Genomic DNA, 18,661 nt, shown 5'->3' with positions numbered 1-18,661 from the left:
GTGTGTGTGTGTGTGTGTGTGTGTGTGTTGGGAAATGGATTGGGGATAGATGGGATGATGGTAGAAGTTATGTGAGTAATGTGAATGTGTGTCTATGTGTATGGGGGTGAGGGGATGTAAGCTTATGTGTATTTGCGTTCATATCTCCTTCTTGAACAATAGTTTTTTCTGCTTTATTGCTTCTGGTAAAAGCACTTCAGAATTTGAAAGAAAAGCAGCAACTAACACACAGGTGGTAATGCAAAAGTTGGATGGATTGTTAGTATTGCTGGAATGGGCTGGTTTTCAACTTGCTCATTCACCAATAGGATGGGATGCAAAATTATTTGAGAAGTGCCTGTTCTTCTATACTCTGCGTCTTCAACAAGAGGTGGCTTGAAATATCAAGCGGATTTTGCCCTAACTTTCTGTTTCTATATATCTTTGCACAGTCTGGGGCTCATTGTCAAGAAACTCCGGTTCAGATAAGGAGAGTGTTGGAAACAGCAAATAATGAAAAATGTCGAAGAAGAGCAGTAGCAATGTGGAGAATTAGTCAAGACATTCTCAAATTTACATGAAGTTTTTTTTTTTTCCCTCACTGGTTGCTCCCAGGTGTATCAGACAAAATCGTTAGTGAACATCGCCACCTTGCACCTGGAGAATGGTGACACCTATCAGGCCATCATCTTCTACGAGCGTCTGCTTCACTTGGAGGCGGAGCTCCTGTCACAAGTTGGAGGGTCGCCAGGTGGCATGCCCGATTACTGGACCAGAGAGCTGCAGTGTGGTCTTCATCTCAACCTGAGCATCGCGTACAAGACAATTGGAAACATGTCCAGTGCTTTGATTCATGCTAGGAAGTGAGACTGGATGTTATTTGGTGTTTCAGAGCTGTTAATGTTTAACTCTTTCTTCAAAACAGTTTAGATTACTGAGTAGGTGAAAGTCCTCGTGGTCATTTTTGTTTGGTTCAATGTAAATTGTTAGGTATGTGTCCCATCATAAAGACAGACTTATTTTCTCCTCTGTGGAATCAAACTTATGTCCTGTGGGTATAAAGATGGGGGTGTTTTAATGCCATATGTGAGGCAGCGTGGTGGAATCAGGGTCTCGTCAAAATAATCAAAGTGAAGAAACTTGCATTTTTCCGCAGGTTTGTGAATTTTTATCAAATTTTTGTTTTTTGCTCAACACCTTTCATGGCCATTAAAGAACTCATTTCTATGTGAATTTTTCATAAAAACGTTGATTAAAGGCATAAAAATTTAAATTTTCAGTTAACATGGACTCTTAAGCTAAGGAAATAACTAATCTTTGGCGGCCATTTTCTCACTAACTTTACCTCTGAAAACAGGTGACCCCGACCTTCTTCATTTGCAAATATCTTGACTTGTGTTCAAGATAAATGGATACTTTTTTTACCCAAATAAAGACAAGTGAACAAGCTTTAAGATGATACCAATAACTCTACAAGCCCAAAAATTGACGAGAGCCTGATTCCACCGCGCTGTCTCACATATGTCTTGAGGACTCCTTTCAACACATGATTTTTTAAAGAAGTGGAACACTTGACGTCCTTGTTTGACAGACCTGAGTAAATTGCTGGCCGATACAATAGGCAATTAAGCCTGTATAGAGATATTTGCAAAACTGCCTCTGTAACTATGGTTTGGCATGATACTAACTGAGCTAACAGCACACCCAGCTGTTTAAGTTCTCCATATATTTGGTGAATTATTCTGTTTCTCCCACGTCCCCTCTGCCTTGTACGGGATGAAGCAGACCTACAGTTGATTAGTAGGACATGTGGTTGTCTGTCATTTAAGATTGTTTCTTTTACTTTTTTCCCCCAGTTGTATGACTGTCTTTGTGTTAGTGTTCAGATTACTCATATTTTTCTATTTTTATCTTTTGCGGAGAGTTTCATTGCTGTTGGTGTTTGTGCATGTGTGGGATTATATAGATATATAAATAAACACAGACACACAGACTCACACTCGCACACACACACACACACACACACACACACACACAGACACACACACACACACGCACACACCCACCCACACACATCCGTACACACACACACACACTCACACATCCACCCACAAAAAACATGTACACCTCTACGTGCATGCGCACACACACACACATACACACACACACACACACACACACACACACACTCATACACACACACATACGCACACACACATACATATACGCACACACCACACTCATGTGTATACACCCACACACACTAATGACACACGTACATAAACATTCAAACGGATACACATGTGCACACTCCTTATAAATACACTTTTTTAAAACACACACACACACATCCACACACACATACACTCACACATCCACACACAAAAAACATGTACACCTATTTGCGTGTGCACACACACACACACACACACACACATGCTCACACATACACACACACACACACACACACACACACACACACACACACACACACACTCACACTCTCACACACTCTTACACTCAGACACACTCACACACTCATACACACTAACACTCATCAACACTACCTCCTTCCTCTCTGCCCTCCAGGTATATGGGACTCACTCAAAAGTTTGGACTTGACCCTAAGCTTGTGGCTGAGTCCCATCATAACACAGGGATGCTCAACGAAATATTGGGTGAGTGTTTTCAACAGCATGATACAATCTGCTATACTGACTATGATGTTGGAGGGTATGATATTTTGTAGTATGATATGGTAAAATCCGTTTACACTGTAAGATGATTTATTTGAGAGGTTGTTTGAGGAGTTTTTTTGTGGCTTTTCTACCCTCTTGACTAAGTTGTATGGGAGTGACATTTAATGGGTAGTTACAGTACCCCTAAAATTTTTTAAAGTACAAGATTCTCCAAGAAACAGACTTTCAGACTTAATTTCTATCTATCTCAGATAGGACAAAGAATTATGGACAGGGAGTCTTAAAAGCTCCCCAAATGACTAAGTTCAAGAACGCCTTGTTAGGGATTCAAATCAGTGTAATCCCTCTGTATTTCTAGTATGCTGCCACGGCTTTTTCTCTCTTCAGCAGTTAATCGTAACTATGTTTACCAGTGGGTTTTTTTCCATAATTTTTTTGCGTCTGTTGACATGAAAAATCCTTTAAGCTTTTCATTCAAGATTTTCCCTTTTAATATTATATATGTGTGTATGTGAGTATGTATGTGTGTATGGTGCGTGCGTGAGTGAATATGTGTTTGCATGAGTATGTAACACTATGTACCTTTAAAATTGATTGTAAACCCATTATATGTATCATGTTAAGCGCATAGAGCATTGCATAAGTGGATATGCGCTATATAAATGCAATCCATTATTATTTTTTTATTATCCCAGTTTTTTGTGTGGTTTTTTTCTCACGGTTTGACTGGTGTATGTTTATTATACATACTATTTATTATTGTTTTCAAATCACATTGGCTCACTGGTTTTGTTTGTTTATCTGATGTCCTGCACTGATATACAAACTTACCAAGTTATATGGATGTGTGGGCCAAAGGCTTTTAAAATCAAAGAAATCATTAGAAATTTGCCTCTGGCCAGCAGATTGTCTTTTATCACCATCATAAAGGGCAAGATCTGAAGCAGATATTGATCATCAATGTTCTCCGTACGTTTTCACTAGATGCTCTTAAATGTTCTTTTTCAGTACCTTCTTTTTTCTGTTCTGTCAATACCCTCATCAGTTTTTAGTAATTTGTGACCACTGTCACACTGACTCCTCATTGTATACTGCACATCTGCTGCAAGTACTCTTAATAATAATAAGTAATAAATAGTATTTGTATAGCGCATAACCTCGCTTTACTGCAAGCTCTATGCGATTTACACTTTATATATTATTACACCAGCAGACCGTGGAACACTCCGAAATATTCTCAGCTTCCTGGGATGCATAAGATGCAAGCAGCTGATTAAGCGCTCAAACACTAACAAACTGACGAGATCTTTCACTGTCTATAGCTGGGTACCCATTCTCACTCGGGTGAAGTGAGGAAAATTCATGTAAAGTGCCTTTTCCACGGACACAACATCGGGTCGTTGACGGGATGTAAACCCACAACCTTACGGTTGCGAGTCTGAGAGCCTAACCATTAGGCCAGTGATGCCACGCACTGTTCTCTCTCTCTCTCACCAGGGAACTACCAGGAGGCACTAATGGAGTACAAACAGTATCTGGCAATGTCAAAAAACAACAGCAATCGGAAAGGAATTGGGCAGGCATATGGGTGAGTTCTGATCAACTTTTTCATGGCACCACTTCTTCATGCTGCATAATTTGATTTGAGACGTCCAGAAAGTGGGGAGGGGGAGGGGGGGTGTAGGGACAGGGACAAAATAACATCTTCCTCTAGCTTGGGGTTGATAATTCATTGCGAAAGAAAAAGTCCAACAAAAGATAAGCAAATCTGACTTATAAGAAGTGCTTCAGCAGATTCTGGTAAGACAGAATGGACTTTAAAAAAAACAACAGATTGTATGCAGAACTTTGAGCCCTTTTTAAAATTTGCTCCCACTAGAGATGATGTGCTCTTTAGGAATATCACTGACTAGGGCTGCCAACTTGATAATGTCTAGAATATAGATTGATACAGTCTTGATACAGTCTTGATCTTGATACAGTCTAGGAGACCTTTATTATGGTCTAAACAAAGGGTGCAAGGTACAAATTTTGTTATAAATTTCAATTGCAGAATGAGTGAAGGCATATTGTTTAGGACTTCAAATGAGGAGTTTTTTCATATGATCATAATCAATAAGTGCCAGATCTTAAATAGACATTGATGATCACGGTGCGCCATTTGTTTCTTTGCTTGGATTCTCTTTAAAAAACCCACATTTTCTTTGTCTTTCCTCTTCACTCATCTGTTCAGGTTTTCAAATAATTTGCTTTGGGTATACCCCTGCCTCTGTTGCCTTCTATTTTTTTTAGTTGAGAGCAATTTGTTCAGGGCCTTTATGTTTATAATTCGAGTGTCCCAGAAATAATTGTATTTGTCTTTTCCTTATTGTTTTTATTAGTGAGCGACCAACAGGGGTTTCTTTTATATAAAATGGAAGAGAAATATCATGTGAGATGTTGATCTGTTTGTCAGTAAAGGATAATTTGGACTAAAAGTGCAGATGAGAATTACAGTGAGAATTTTATAAGAATGCAAATGAAGGAATGATATTTTTTTTCCATGAAGAAGTAGGCATCAGAAAAGAGACAGTTTCATCAGCAACATTCTGTGGTTTTGAAGTGCATTTAACTAAATACCTTTGCTAGACTGTCACATGTTGTCCACAGCTTCAACTGTTTTTTTTTTCGCTCTCTTACTCTTTGTCCCAACTAGCGATAACGAAGCAAATAGAATTGCGTGGCATAAGTCAGAACCAGATTTGATACTATTGAATTATATTATTTTTACCTTCATAAACTGTTATTTCTGTTCTTCATCCCGATGTCCATCCTAGAAAGATGAAAGTTGTTTGGATGTAGTGAATTTTTTAATATTGAATTAATGTTATTATTGTTTAGAATCATTTGTTCTATGTGATATATTTCTTTCTCATCTTCCAGTTGTCTGGCCAGTGTGTATGCTGCTCTGAGGAACTGGTCCCTCTCCCTGTCTTTCCACGACCAGTATATCTCCATGGCAACCAAAGCGAAAGACCGAAGGATGATGGCCATTGCTCATGAGATGATGGGAGACACCTTGTGTGTGAAAGAGGATTATGAGTACGTGAAAGCACATTCAGTTTTGTTCTGTCAACTTTCTAAAATGGCAAAGAAGCAGTTGTTGTTTGGTATTTTGTATACGTATCGTTTTCAGCCCATCTATCTTTATTTATTTCTGTCCACTGCCTTGAGAATACTTTCACTTAAAGATAGTATAGTTTTTATCATATCTCTATTGTCATAGAAACAGGATCATGAATATTTAAACCATACCTTGGGTCATAAATAGAAGTAAGTATGAGTTTGTAAAAGTGTTTGTGTATAAATGTGTATAGATGTGACTGTGTCAGATACTGTGCTTTGTATCGTGAACAGAGATATAATAAATTTGTCAATTTTGGAAAAGATTTGAACTGATTTTGCTACTGAAGATAAAGTTAGAAATTAGAACAAAATTGTACGGGTTATTTTTTGGTTTAAAAAACTTTTCCCATCCAGCAAGCACTTTAGCTTACGCCCCCTCAATGATATGTTCAATAGAAATGTACTGGTCTTGTATATTTGGTTTGTGCTGGAGTTGCAGTCATATGTTTCTAGTGTGCATTATTACTGAAAGCCAAAACATCTCTGTCTTATTACTAGTCTATTATTTTTTATATCCTATTTTATAATCAAATATGTATACTTGAAGGTAAGAGTTATTACAAGAAAAACAATTTCAGAATTCCCGACATTCTGATTTGTGAATTTTTATCATCATCATCTATGTAAGTTAAATCCTTTAACTCATTCGCTACGTATTATTTTCGGCTGGTGGACGAATTTTTTTCGGGAAGGCGAATTGAGATGATGACTAGTGCGCTGTTCAAAGGTCTTTGGGGCCACAAATTCAAATAAATATTAACATATTATGTACTGAAATGATCAGTATGATTTGTAGAATACATCTGTAAAGTTTATTTGTGAATTTTTCAACTTTGGTTCCTGTAAGAGGCGATTATGCAACACAATTTTGCTTGTATGCGGATAAAATTTGAAAATAAAAAATTAATCATCTTCAGTTAAACTCAAAAAGTATGTTTGCACCTAGTCAAATGATACATCAGAATAACCATAAATGAATATAGAACTGGAAAATATGGAAAAATGTTCAGTTATTTACATACATTCCATAAAATTTGCACTTTTGGATCGTGACATCCGATTTTGAAAAAATATTTTAAAAATGTATAATCTTGAAAAATGGACAAGATGTATGCACAAACAGAAAAAACTCCACTAGTATTGTATATGGAATTATTCAGAATTGCATTTGGAATAAACCTACACTCGTCTTGAGTGGTACTTTTTGTGTAATTTCACAAAAAATAGTGATTTTTGGGAGAAAAAAATAATTTGACAATTTAGATCTAGCACTGAAAAATAGTGATTTCTCAATAACAGAGCAATTTGCAATTTGAGCCCAATTGTATTAATATTCTAAAAAGGAGTCCTACATTTCTTTAGTGTGCAAATAACTTCGAAAATGTGTTTCAAAACTGAATCAAAACTTCCGATTTTCGGTGGAAACGCTTGACCCGGAAGTCAACATTATATTATGACCTTTATTTTATCATGGATATGTGGATTGGAATAGAATCTATGCTGAAATGGAAGATCGGTTTTCGAGCCGCCGGGGGCGGCTTAGCGTACTGACGGCACTTTAGCCGCGCCGCCCCCCATGGCTCTGCGTAGCGAATGAGTTAAGGCCTGGCCCCCCTAAACCTTCAGAACTCAGTTTATCTAACGAGCTCATAGAGATGACTGCCAGATTCACATCACCACATTCTGAAGTGTGTCTTCTGTGTGTGGAATGATAAAGACGTAGTAGCACATACTAAGGTGTATGTGCTCAGGTTACAACAAAGCAAAAGGTTTATGATATCATGTTCAAAAGTTTATACTCATGCCACTGTTAAATTTCCTTATGATTGATACTTTGCTGATTTGGCATTTGTTTGAAGATTTAAGGTTACATCTAAGTTTCTTCCTTCATTTCAGGCAAGCCATAGAACATTACAACCACATGCTGATGCTTTGTCGTAACCGTGACAACCGTGGGGATGCCACTTCTAGGTGCAAGATGGCTGCAGCATACAGATCATTGGGACAACTCCAGTACAGTATTTACTACTATAAGTGAGTGTTGCCCTTTGTTGGCTCCTGGCCTCAAAACAATGAAAATAACAAATACTTTATGCAGTGAAAATTTGACACTGGTTGTATATAATACTGTAAATGCTTTTATGAGTGAAAAACAAAACAAGATCAAAGTCGTGAGGTATTTAAAAAACCCATTAACAAACTCAATATCTCTGATTATAATAATAGAAAAGTTCACAGAAAACTTAAAACGGAAATGGCAAATTTGCTGTAAAGGTCTTCAGCAATGTGGACACGAGAACTAAGATGTCAAGATATAATTGGTTATTTTACTTCTTCAAGTGGGAAAATTCGATGGATTACCTCATGAATGCAACAACAGATGTTTCAGTTTTGTAACTTAGATCTGATAGGTCAAGTATAATTCTTGCATGCATTTGAAATCTAAAAAAAAAAAGCACATTGGAGTCTGCTTAAAGTGAACTCTTTGGGGCCAGAAAAAAGTGTTCACTTTATCCAAGGCTCAGTTTGACCATTCTGGTAGGGTGGGAGCCTAGAAACAGTAGCTATGCGCAGTGGTGGGTCTAGGGTGGAGGTGGGATGGGGGGACAACATAGCGGGCGAGCTTAGACTTGAGCTCTTTCTTTTTGACAGAGATTGCCGTCGCCAACGCTGGGCTTTGATTGTCTGCCGATGCCCAAGACAAAGAATTTTATTTTCACAGCATGACGACAGTGACGCGATCGGCCCGTTCTTTGCTTTCACTCATTTTGTGCTTTCACTTGATCCAATTTCCCCATGAAACCGGTTCATTTTATCCACTATTTTTTTACTCAAACAAAGTGCGTATCAATCGGGACAACAGAATATCGTTCACTTTAACCGATTGTTCAAATAAAGCGTGTTCACTTTAAGCGGACTCCACTGTAGAAGCTTTTTCTCTTCAAAATGTACATGTAACATAGACTGTAATATTTTGTTTGCCGTCTCCAGCGAAGCCTTGGCACTAGCTCACAGGTTTGGCTTCCGTGACATTGAGACCATGGCGGAGTTCCACATGGCCTGCATCAACAAGGACTCCACTCAGTACGTGGAGAGAGACGAGGCGCAGAAGTCGTTCATGAGGCTCATTCCCTTCTTTGGTGAGCTGTGTGCGGTAGAAAAAAATATTATGATAAGGGCAGTAAATGAATAATAATGAAAATAATGATATGATCATGATTGTATTGGTAATAATAATAAAGATAATGACGATATCGCGACCTCAGTGCTTTCTTGTCGTGTCTCCATTTTTTTTAACAGTGTGTGATTATAATAATTGTTATGGTGATGATATAATCCTGGCATCAATAAAAGCAACAACAACAACAACAGCAACAGTAGCAATAATAACACCAACAGCAACAGCTATGCTCACAATAATGATGATATTGTTTCTGTTATTATCATTATGATGATGATGATGATGATGATAATGATGATGATGATGATGATGATGATGATGATGATGATGATGATGATGATGATGATAATAATAATAATAATAATAATAAATAGCATTTATACTGCGCATTTCCATTTCCTAAAAGATGCTCAATGCGCATTACAATGAAAAAGACATCACATCTTACAAATTAATCGACACAAATGTGTACGTAAAACAAAGTATTATACATATAATATAAATGCATATATGTAAAATTTTATACCAGAAAAACAGTCTCGCAGTGAGGTTGAAAATGTGTTCACTAAAAATATACAATGATGATGATGATGATGATGATGATGGTAACAATGATAACCTTTTATTTTCTTGGGGTTTCTGTGCAAGGTTTTAGGGTGTTGATTTGGCCATCTCTTTCTCATTTTACTTCTTTCTAGTTACTAGGATAGTTAATGTTTGCTCACCATATGGCCATATTACTAATCAGAGAAAACAGTTTTGTTTTTTTGAGCTAAAGTTACTTGATACAAAATGTTTAACTTTTTTCTTTTGTCTTTTTTGCCATATCTATAATATCTGTGTTGAAGGAGTACAGCCAGGTAAAGGCAGGAGGAACAGCCTTCGTGACCCCATCAGACGCTACAACAACCAAATAATGATGGAGACAATCAGCCTGCCCTTATTGAAATGGACACTTATGAAGAGGGGCAAGGAAGCATGGAGCACTCCGTCTTCCTAAGACCCCCAGTTCTACATTCAAGTATTCAAGCATCTGTGTTGTTTTTTCCTACAGAGCGTAAGATTGTAGAGCATACAGAGGAGAACTCCCACTGCCCGCAGGAGTACGAGGAGAAGCTGCAGCAGTGTTACGATGGGATGCAGGCTGTTCTCTCTGTCATGTCCAACAAGCTGGGCTGTCTGCAGTACGCCGAGGCTCACCGCAAGCGCTGCGTCATCGCACTTCCCAACTTCCATGCTACGTGTCGAGCTAGCAATCATAGTCTTGATTCCAGTCGTGAGGTAGGAGAACATATTGAGTTGTGATGATTACATTTTGTGGAGAAGTCTCACCCTTAGAACGCAAGGGGGATTGGGGGGGGGGGGGGGAGGGAATTCTCTTTTGTTGGATGCTAATTTTTTTTCAATCTCGTTATCTCTGCCAAGCTACTCCCCGTGACGCACACTCTGAACCATTGTGTTAGTGATTTGTTGACAGTGGCTTGGGTACATACCTTTACAATGACTTTGACATTGTATTAGTTTTTGACAATTGACAAAAACAGGTCTCTTTTACTGGAAGTTTTTTCATTAGAGGAAAAAATATCGAAATAGGCTAATTTCTTTTGATTTAATGACCAGTTTAGTGGTGTATGTGTTACTTTTAGGTTTCGTAGTGGGTAAAGCCCCCTCGAGATAAAAAGTTCAGTGACTAATTTTAACTCACTCAGTCCCGTTACCAAGACATCTCGGTCAGCTAGCGGGCTGCGTTCAGTCGCACGACCGAGATAACTCGGTTCTGTAGTTTTGTTCTGTATTCTTGTTATTTCGTTTAGGAAAACAGCCTCAAGTTTTATATAAGGACAATTTATTATTTCCGTGACCTATACTGCCTAGAGGGGTGCTGGAATTTTGCTTCTACTGTCATTACACACGGAGAAATCGCAGTTTTTATGAAGGCCCTTTAGCTCGTTTGTTCATACTGATCAGCTGAGCATATCTTGTAACCGATTCTCTCTACCCTTCTCATACATACATTTCTTTATTCATGAAAATATTCATCAGTCTTTATTATACATGGCATACAATATATATGACACTTACAAGCCTATTTGAATATCAATGTAGCCTAGCTCTTGCTCATTCTGCCATGAAAAGAAAAGCCTCTCAAAATGCCAAATTTCTACTACACTCCAAAGCAAAACTACTAAAGCTACATACTTCAAATCTGGTATATTTTAAGTTCCATCTTAGGATGCATTTTTTGCCTAATTTCAAAGGATTATATTTATGATTACTAGTCGGCCCATACATAAGGGTCAAAATGACAGGTTACTGGGTACATTTTCGGGAAAAACTACGGGGATTGAGTAAGTTAAAGTGCATGATTTACTGATATTTGTCTTAAAAGAGCAAGTGAATGTCAAGTGTGTTGTTTCTTAAAACTTCCATGCAAGCTAAAAGACTGATTGTGGTGAAACTTGTGGTGAAATTTCATGAACTAAATAAAGAACAACACTTCCTGGTGCCCCTCCCACTTTTCAACGCAATGTGTGCAACGTATTTGTTCAACACAAACAACATCATTCTCTTTACTTAATTAAGATAAAACCAGTTTGCTTTCTCTTTCAGAAATGTGAATTCTCTTAATTGTAGATACTTTTTTATCTTCTTAACTCTTACAGGTTGTAGTCTTAGTCCATTTTGTAATACAGCAGGTTCAGTCGATCAAAAATTAATGTTAGGGTTTTCTTTGTCAAAAAGCAGTTTTCAAACAGTCTTGTGCTACCCACCAACACTTTCGGAGAAGTATCTAGATTTGCTAGATTTGCTATATGAGTGGACAATAGGTAACTTGTAATACATGTTTATAATAAATGAGGATCTTAAGAAAAAATCAATAATTTAACGTCTAGTCAGTTGATGTGACAACTTCTAAGAGTTGACGGGTCCTGACTTAATTTATTGTGTAATAATCAATCTACTTCCTTGTGAGATGTTCGGACTGGTTGTTTCCCTTATCCAGATTTGGGGCACAGAACACATGCGTCGCATCGTGTCTGAGCAGAATGCTACTGTGCTCTATTACTCTGTGCTGGACCACTTTCTGCTGATGTGGGTGCTGCAGCCTGCGGAGGGTGTGGTTCGATTTTACACAGCTCGCCTCCCCCCCGGCAGCTCCTCATTTCCCTGTCTGGTGAGTGGTTTGTTACTTAACACTTTGCAGTCACACAGCCAGCGGTACATAATACCCAATCTGGTCACACAGCCAGCGGTACATAATACCCAATCTGGTCACACAGCCAGCGGTACATAATACCCAATCTGGTCACCCAGCCAGGAGAGCGACTGCAATGGACTTCTCAGGCCTGGCGCAGCAAGGTGACCGGAACGTATAATTTTCACCGGCCACCGGCGCATTATTGCGCCAAGTGACTGCAAAGTGATAAAATTCTGTTTCTGGATCTGTTATGGCTTGCACAAGCAGTTGGAGTATACCCCAGATTTTTCTTCTTTTTTCCTATCCCACCTCTTTTTCTCTGGTTGCTATTTCTTTCTTTCTTTTTGCTTTTAAAAAAAAAAGTTCTTGAATCCTCTTTGTGCTGATGGGCTGACCTTGACGTGACAGACATGGCCCACCTGCTGGTTATTGTTGAAGTTCTTACTGTATTTTTCTTGTTTTGAAAATGATGTTAGACAATCTATCCTTATAATCAGAACTTAAATTCATTTTATGAGATACAAGCCTACACATCTTGTTATTTTCTTCCTCTTGATAAAAGAACAAATCACAAGAAATTTAAAGAACAGATTGTTCTTTGAGATTGTTCTTTGAGACAGAGAAGGAGAATTATAGTATGAAGTTTGACATTTCACTCGATAGTTTTGTTGTTGTCGTTATTTATGTTCTTGTTTGTGGCTCCTTGTCAGTTTACTCAGTACCATGTAAATGATATACACATGTATCTCAGAAAAAGCTTAATAAAAGACAGAAACCGATTATAATGACCCTGGAGTTTCAATTAAGTACCATATTCTGACCTATGACCTTTGCCCTCTGTCACAGATCACGGAGCTGCTGGCTGAGGTACGGGAGGGCTGGAGCAAAGCAGATCTGTTCTCCACTTCCGAACCTCGTGCTTTGCCGCTGAGAGATGCTGAGACCCAGCTGTTGAGGTCAAAGAATCTACGACTCAGCAGTGCTAAACCAGTAAGGGTCATGCATCTTCCGTCATACTCTGTTGTCTCTGCTGTTATGGTTAGGCTTAATAAACTCGCCCAAAAAAGTCAAGGAACCGCTTGTGTTTTCACGTGTCGAATTCAAACTTCAATATCTCACAAACCCATTATGATCAGTCTACCAAACTTGGCACACGCACTGATGACAAGACACAGTTTGCCTGTACTGCAAATTTGCCAGCACCAGCTTCATAGCGACGACGCAGGGCATTCTGAAACACAGCCGAAAAGAATGAAAAATGGGTTAAATTTCTCTGACTCAGCAACATTGGCATAGGGATTGTTAGCTAAAACTAAGCTTGGCACGAGCTACACAGATGTCTTAGCTATGAATATTACTCACTTACAACCCTTTATAAGCCGGCGTTTTTCCTGTCATGTTTCATTACAACACGATGGTCCAACAACACTCACTGCCTGACGTCAACAGAGGAGAGCTGTTCCACCCTGAATGCATCCAGCAGGTGGCGCCCTACCTTGCAGGGTCCGTTCTGGTATAGGGAGGCTTCTCAGCTCACCACAGGACCCCGTGTACCATATACAGGACAATTTGACCTCGGCTAGGTACAGGGAGGAAATCCTGCGTCCCCCTTGCTGTTCCTCTCCTGAAGCAGATTGGACCCCAGGCTGTACTGCAGGACGACAACGCCACGCGATATCGCGCACGCATCGTGGGGGACTTCCTGCAGCAACGAGCTGTCACCTGCATGGACTGACCAGCTTTAAGTCCGGATTGGAACCCAACAGAGAACATTTGGGATCACATTGACCGGTGGATAAGGGACAACCATCCTCCTGCACAAGACCGTCAACAACTCTTGGGCTACCTCATCCAGGAGTGCAGAATCTACCCCAACAAGTTTTCCGAAGGCATGTCCTGTCCATGCATCGACGCTGTGCCGAGTTTTTGATCAAACGAAGTGGCTACATCCACTCTTGACAATGTTCATGAAGAACTTTGGCTGTTCAGACTTTTGAAATCCGACCAGTGTGACTTTAACTCATTTTACATAAACTTCTCGTTGTTGTTGAAATCTGAAATTGTTCACACTTAATCTAGAGAGTCGAAAGCATCCTTTGTGAAAAAATGAATAAATTCGGTTAAACTGTTCTTCAGTAATCTTTCTTTGAAATTTTGTTCCTTGACTTTTTTGTGCGAGTTTACCTTGTGTCTGTCTTCTTGCTTCAGCTGAGAATGTTTCTAAGTTTTCTGGGGTCTTTTGGGTAATAATATAATGTAAAGTGCATAAAGATTCCTGTCAAGTGAGGATATGCACATTATCGGTGACCATTTGTGTCAGATTTTTAATTAAGATCTTCATCTTCATAGTTAGATAAAACTCACTCTGCAGGAGTTGGCCTTGACAAGCAGCTGTAAAGCAAAACAGGCTTCCTTTATGATCCTACTGTGGTAATGAAAGTGTAAGGTACTAATATGAAACTGCTTACAACAGAATGTGAGTCCGCTATCTTTCTTTAAGCTTCAAAATTTGCTTGGGGGATGAACTCATGAAAACAAGAGAGGAGGACCAATTGCAGGGGAAAGAGAAAACTTGTCATCTTATACTGTTACATGCTTGGTCTCTGATAAGATCATCCTCTTGCAGGTTTCTTTGTGTTGTAGAAGACCTCTTTTTTCCCTTCATTTTGTATTTCAAGTACGGGGAGTTAGGTATTCTTTCATCTTCTATGCATTGAAGGAAAAATGACATGTTCGTATTACATGAATTTAGAAAGTAGTTCCAGGATGAGACAGCAGTGGTGAAAAAATGTCCAGCGTCTTTTCCAGTGAAGTAGGAGGCAGGATCGAGAGAGGGGAGAAGGAGGAGATGGAAGATTCACAGTTTTATACAAATGATAATGCAAATATCTTGTTCTATTTTGAAGAGGAGGAGGAGGATTAATGTGTAAAAGAGGATGAGGATTTACAATATTAGACACTTTATAACGCAGGTATTTTGGCATATTTTAGAGGGAGAGGTGGAGGAGGAATATGTAAAAGAGGATGAGAATCTGTAATGTTAGACAAATTCGCAGGTACCTGGGCGTAGTTCATCTTTTCTCATTTTTAACTCAGGCCACAGAAAGTGCCAGAAGTCCTGATGTGAAGAAGCCTGCCCTTAGACGACTGTTTGACCTCCTCGTGGCGCCGGTCATGGACATCCTCGACAAACTTGAAGACCAGAGCCACCTGGTGGTCGTGCCAGACAAACAGCTCAAGTTATGCCCCTTTGGCGCTCTGTTGGATTATGGGAACAGGAGCCTTGGAGAGAAGTGAGTTGTGTTGAATGTGTGTGCATGTGTTTTGTATGTCTGTAGCTCAAACGTGAGTGTTTTCATAGTGACTGTCTACAGATGTGTGACGAACGAGTTTGAGAACTTTACTTCTCTTTCGATGCTGTTCATGTTGATTATTTAAATTCACTACTACTAAGGGAACATTGTGTTTTGTCATGACAGCAATGTAATGAGAGAGAAGCTGCACTTGTAAGTCCTTCTGTGACTTTTAAACTGTGGATCTTCTTCAACATTGCAAAAAGTGGAAGTTTGGATAAGAGGCAGAGAGAAACTGGGGCTGTGCAGTGATGCTCATTCATACAGTGAATGTCAAGACGAAATTGAAATTATGATAGATATTTTCTTTTCTTTTTCCTCTTTTTTTTGGATTAACCTTGCTTTGCTTTTTTTGCTGTTTTATATTTGAGTTTTTACTGTCTAGAACGTAAAATAATCTTGTGTGTCAGTATGTGCACTTTGCATTCAACTGGAAATGAAATCTGCTTTACACTTTTCACGACACAAGGTCAATTTGTGCTTTCGCCTAGCATAATTGTGGATCACGAGGGACAAAGGATGGTGCTTGATTTTGCAGTCAATTGTCTGTAAAAGTGAAAGATTTCTTTATATAGTAAAAGTATCGCTGAATTAGCTTTACGTAACGCGTCGAATAGAAACAGGAGAACACAAAATATGAGGAACAGAGCTCATTGTTATGGTCCGAGCATTTTGCGAGGTATGTTGACTGTAGTTTATCAAAGGAGCATATGCCTCCCTCTCCGCAATACAAAAAATCATAAATGGGCTTATTTGTCCCAAAGGGATAAGATAGCACAATATTTGATTAAAAAAAGATTATGAGTGAATAGTCTCCTGATTTCTTTCTTATAACTTTCTTGTCCTTAGGTTCAACATCACTTACCTCCCTTGCCTACTGCTTCTGGACAGAGTTGTTCAGAATGAGGTCGCCGCAGTCAGTGCTGAGGGGGAGTTGGATTTCCAGCGAGATCAATGCCGCAAAGGGGGGTTACCCAAACAGATCTCGGAGCATTCAGAAATTTTGAATTTGTCTCCAGATCCTGTAGATGATATTGGTGAGAGTGAGGGATGGAAGTTCATGTAGTTTTTGCTTTAAGATGTTTTGAGTGAGCTCCCAATGAGGAGATTAGACGTCGATACTTTATAGATCATCCAGGGAAAGAAATTAGCAGTGCATGATATTGCAATATTACACTGTATGATTCCCAAGAAATCGAAAATGTTTCTGAGTGTTCTAGGATTTGCCGAGATAATAAAAAACATTCTATAGAGTATGGATATGCATTAAAGAAATGCAATTTATATTATCATCATTATTGTTATATTAAGCTTAGAGAGAGACAAAAAATAGTTACTTTTGTTTAAATTTACTGCTCTGTTAGACAAGAACTGTTTTTCGCAAGGCAGATCTTTGTTCCAGTATGTGCAATTAGGAAAGAAGGCAGAAACAATCCCCTAAGAATGGATGGTTGAAGATTATCACTCGTATGCACTGCTTTGTTACCACCTCTCTGTTTCATTTTTTGACCTGTCCTGCTGTTTCGCAACACTAATTAAATGATGATGTGCTTCTCTGTAAATCAAGATGAATGTCACGCTTCTGCATCTGAGTGTAGAAAATCAGGTGTACTGTTTAACATTTTAAGGACCAGCATCTGAAGTGTAGCTGATAAGTGCTTCGCCGTTGTGTACAAAAAACCTGAGTTTGATTTCTTTGTAGGGATAATTTTTGTTGCGTGTCTTGGGTTTTTCTGCTGGGACGTTGTATCCCTCTCAGCCTGGGTTGGCCTTGAGAAGCAGGATCTGACCCATCTTCTAAACTATCTAAATTGTGTCTGTGGGGATGTATTTTTAAAAAACCCAAACAACCCCCCCTCAAAAAAACCCCCAACCCAACATCAAACAAAAATCCCAAACAAACCAAGAACAACCCAACCCTTTTTGAGGGGATTGCTTGCACCTCCAATTAAGATGCTGTAGATTCCAGATACAGTGAAATGGGGTCAATGTCCGTTGCTGGAATCTGCACTGATTGTAGTTGTGTACTGTTTTTGCTCTGTGTCCATAGTTTAGAAAAAAAGGTTATTTTAAAATCTGTTCAATACTATTTTTGTTGACATATATTTATTTTGATATCTCTCAGTCTGAACAGTTTTAATCTTTGTCTCAGTGAGCGAGTCAGCTTTGTCCAGAGAACCGACCGTAAATCTCAGAGAGGTGTCCAACCCCCGGCTGGCAAGCTCAAGGTCGCAAGAAGTTTCCTCCTCCAAGGTCAACAAGACGGCTAGGAGTCGAGAGTCTACGTTTGTATCGCTGGGTGGGCGATCCCATCGAGATATTCCAACCCCTGTGCCAGAAAACAAGCCAGTGGTACCGGTGAAGCCATCGACTATGTCGCTAGGTATGTCTGTCCATACAGGACTTGGATCAGGAGATCTCGTAATGTAAAGGAGAAATGGTAGCAAAATGAGATATGTACATATATATTTGTGTGTGAGTGTGTGTGTATGTGTGTGTATGTGTGTGTGTGTATGTGTGTGTGTGTGTGTGTGTGTCTGTGTTTGTGTGTATATGTGTGTGTGTGTGAATATGTGTATGTGTGTGTGAGTGTGTATGTGTATGTGTGAGTCTGTGTGTGTGTGTGTGTTTGTGTGAGTGTGTGTGTGTGTTTGTGTGTGTATATGTGTGTGTGAGTGTGTGTGTGTGTGTTTGTGTGAGTGTGTGTGTGTGTTTGTGTGTGTATATGTATGTGTGAGTGTGTGTTTGTGTATATGTGTGTGTGAGTGTGTGTGTGTGTGTGTGTGTTTGTGTGAATATGTATGTGTGCGTGTGTTTGTGTTTGTGTGTGCGTGTGTTTTGACTCACCTTACCGTACCATATTCAGGTATGGTAGGCTGCATCTGTCCTGCTGTTGAAAACGCTCCCCCAATATTTCATTGTGCATCCCTGTATTGTGATGGGACTCAGCCACAAGCTTAGGGTCAAGTCCAAACTTTTGAGTGAGTCCCATATACCTGGAGGGCAGAGAAAGTGGAGATAGTGTGTGTGTGTGTGTGTGTGTGTGTGTGTGTGTGTGTGTGTGTGTGTGTGTGTGTGTGTGTGG

General features: G+C 39.2%; 1 protein-coding gene across 1 annotated transcript in view; it reads left to right on the top strand.

Annotated features, from left to right (window-relative positions):
• Window positions 1-18,661, top strand: part of LOC101849638 (tetratricopeptide repeat protein 28) — a gene marked incomplete in the record, with an annotated part of 49,999 nt that overhangs the window by 7,269 nt on the left and 24,069 nt on the right. The window contains 12 exon segments of the mRNA XM_013086798.2: window positions 595-842; window positions 2,569-2,657; window positions 4,176-4,266; window positions 5,601-5,759; window positions 7,740-7,877; window positions 8,835-8,983; window positions 10,079-10,305; window positions 12,029-12,199; window positions 13,070-13,213; window positions 15,320-15,516; window positions 16,426-16,613; window positions 17,729-17,963. Coding sequence (XP_012942252.1) covers window positions 595-842; window positions 2,569-2,657; window positions 4,176-4,266; window positions 5,601-5,759; window positions 7,740-7,877; window positions 8,835-8,983; window positions 10,079-10,305; window positions 12,029-12,199; window positions 13,070-13,213; window positions 15,320-15,516; window positions 16,426-16,613; window positions 17,729-17,963 — 2,036 coding nt within the window.

This window comes from Aplysia californica, unplaced genomic scaffold (assembly GCF_000002075.1).
Source record: "Aplysia californica isolate F4 #8 unplaced genomic scaffold, AplCal3.0 scaffold00506, whole genome shotgun sequence".
Classification (NCBI taxonomy): domain Eukaryota; kingdom Metazoa; phylum Mollusca; class Gastropoda; order Aplysiida; family Aplysiidae; genus Aplysia; species Aplysia californica.
Note: the sequence above shows the minus strand (reverse complement) of the source record. Positions and strands in the feature narration are given on the sequence as shown.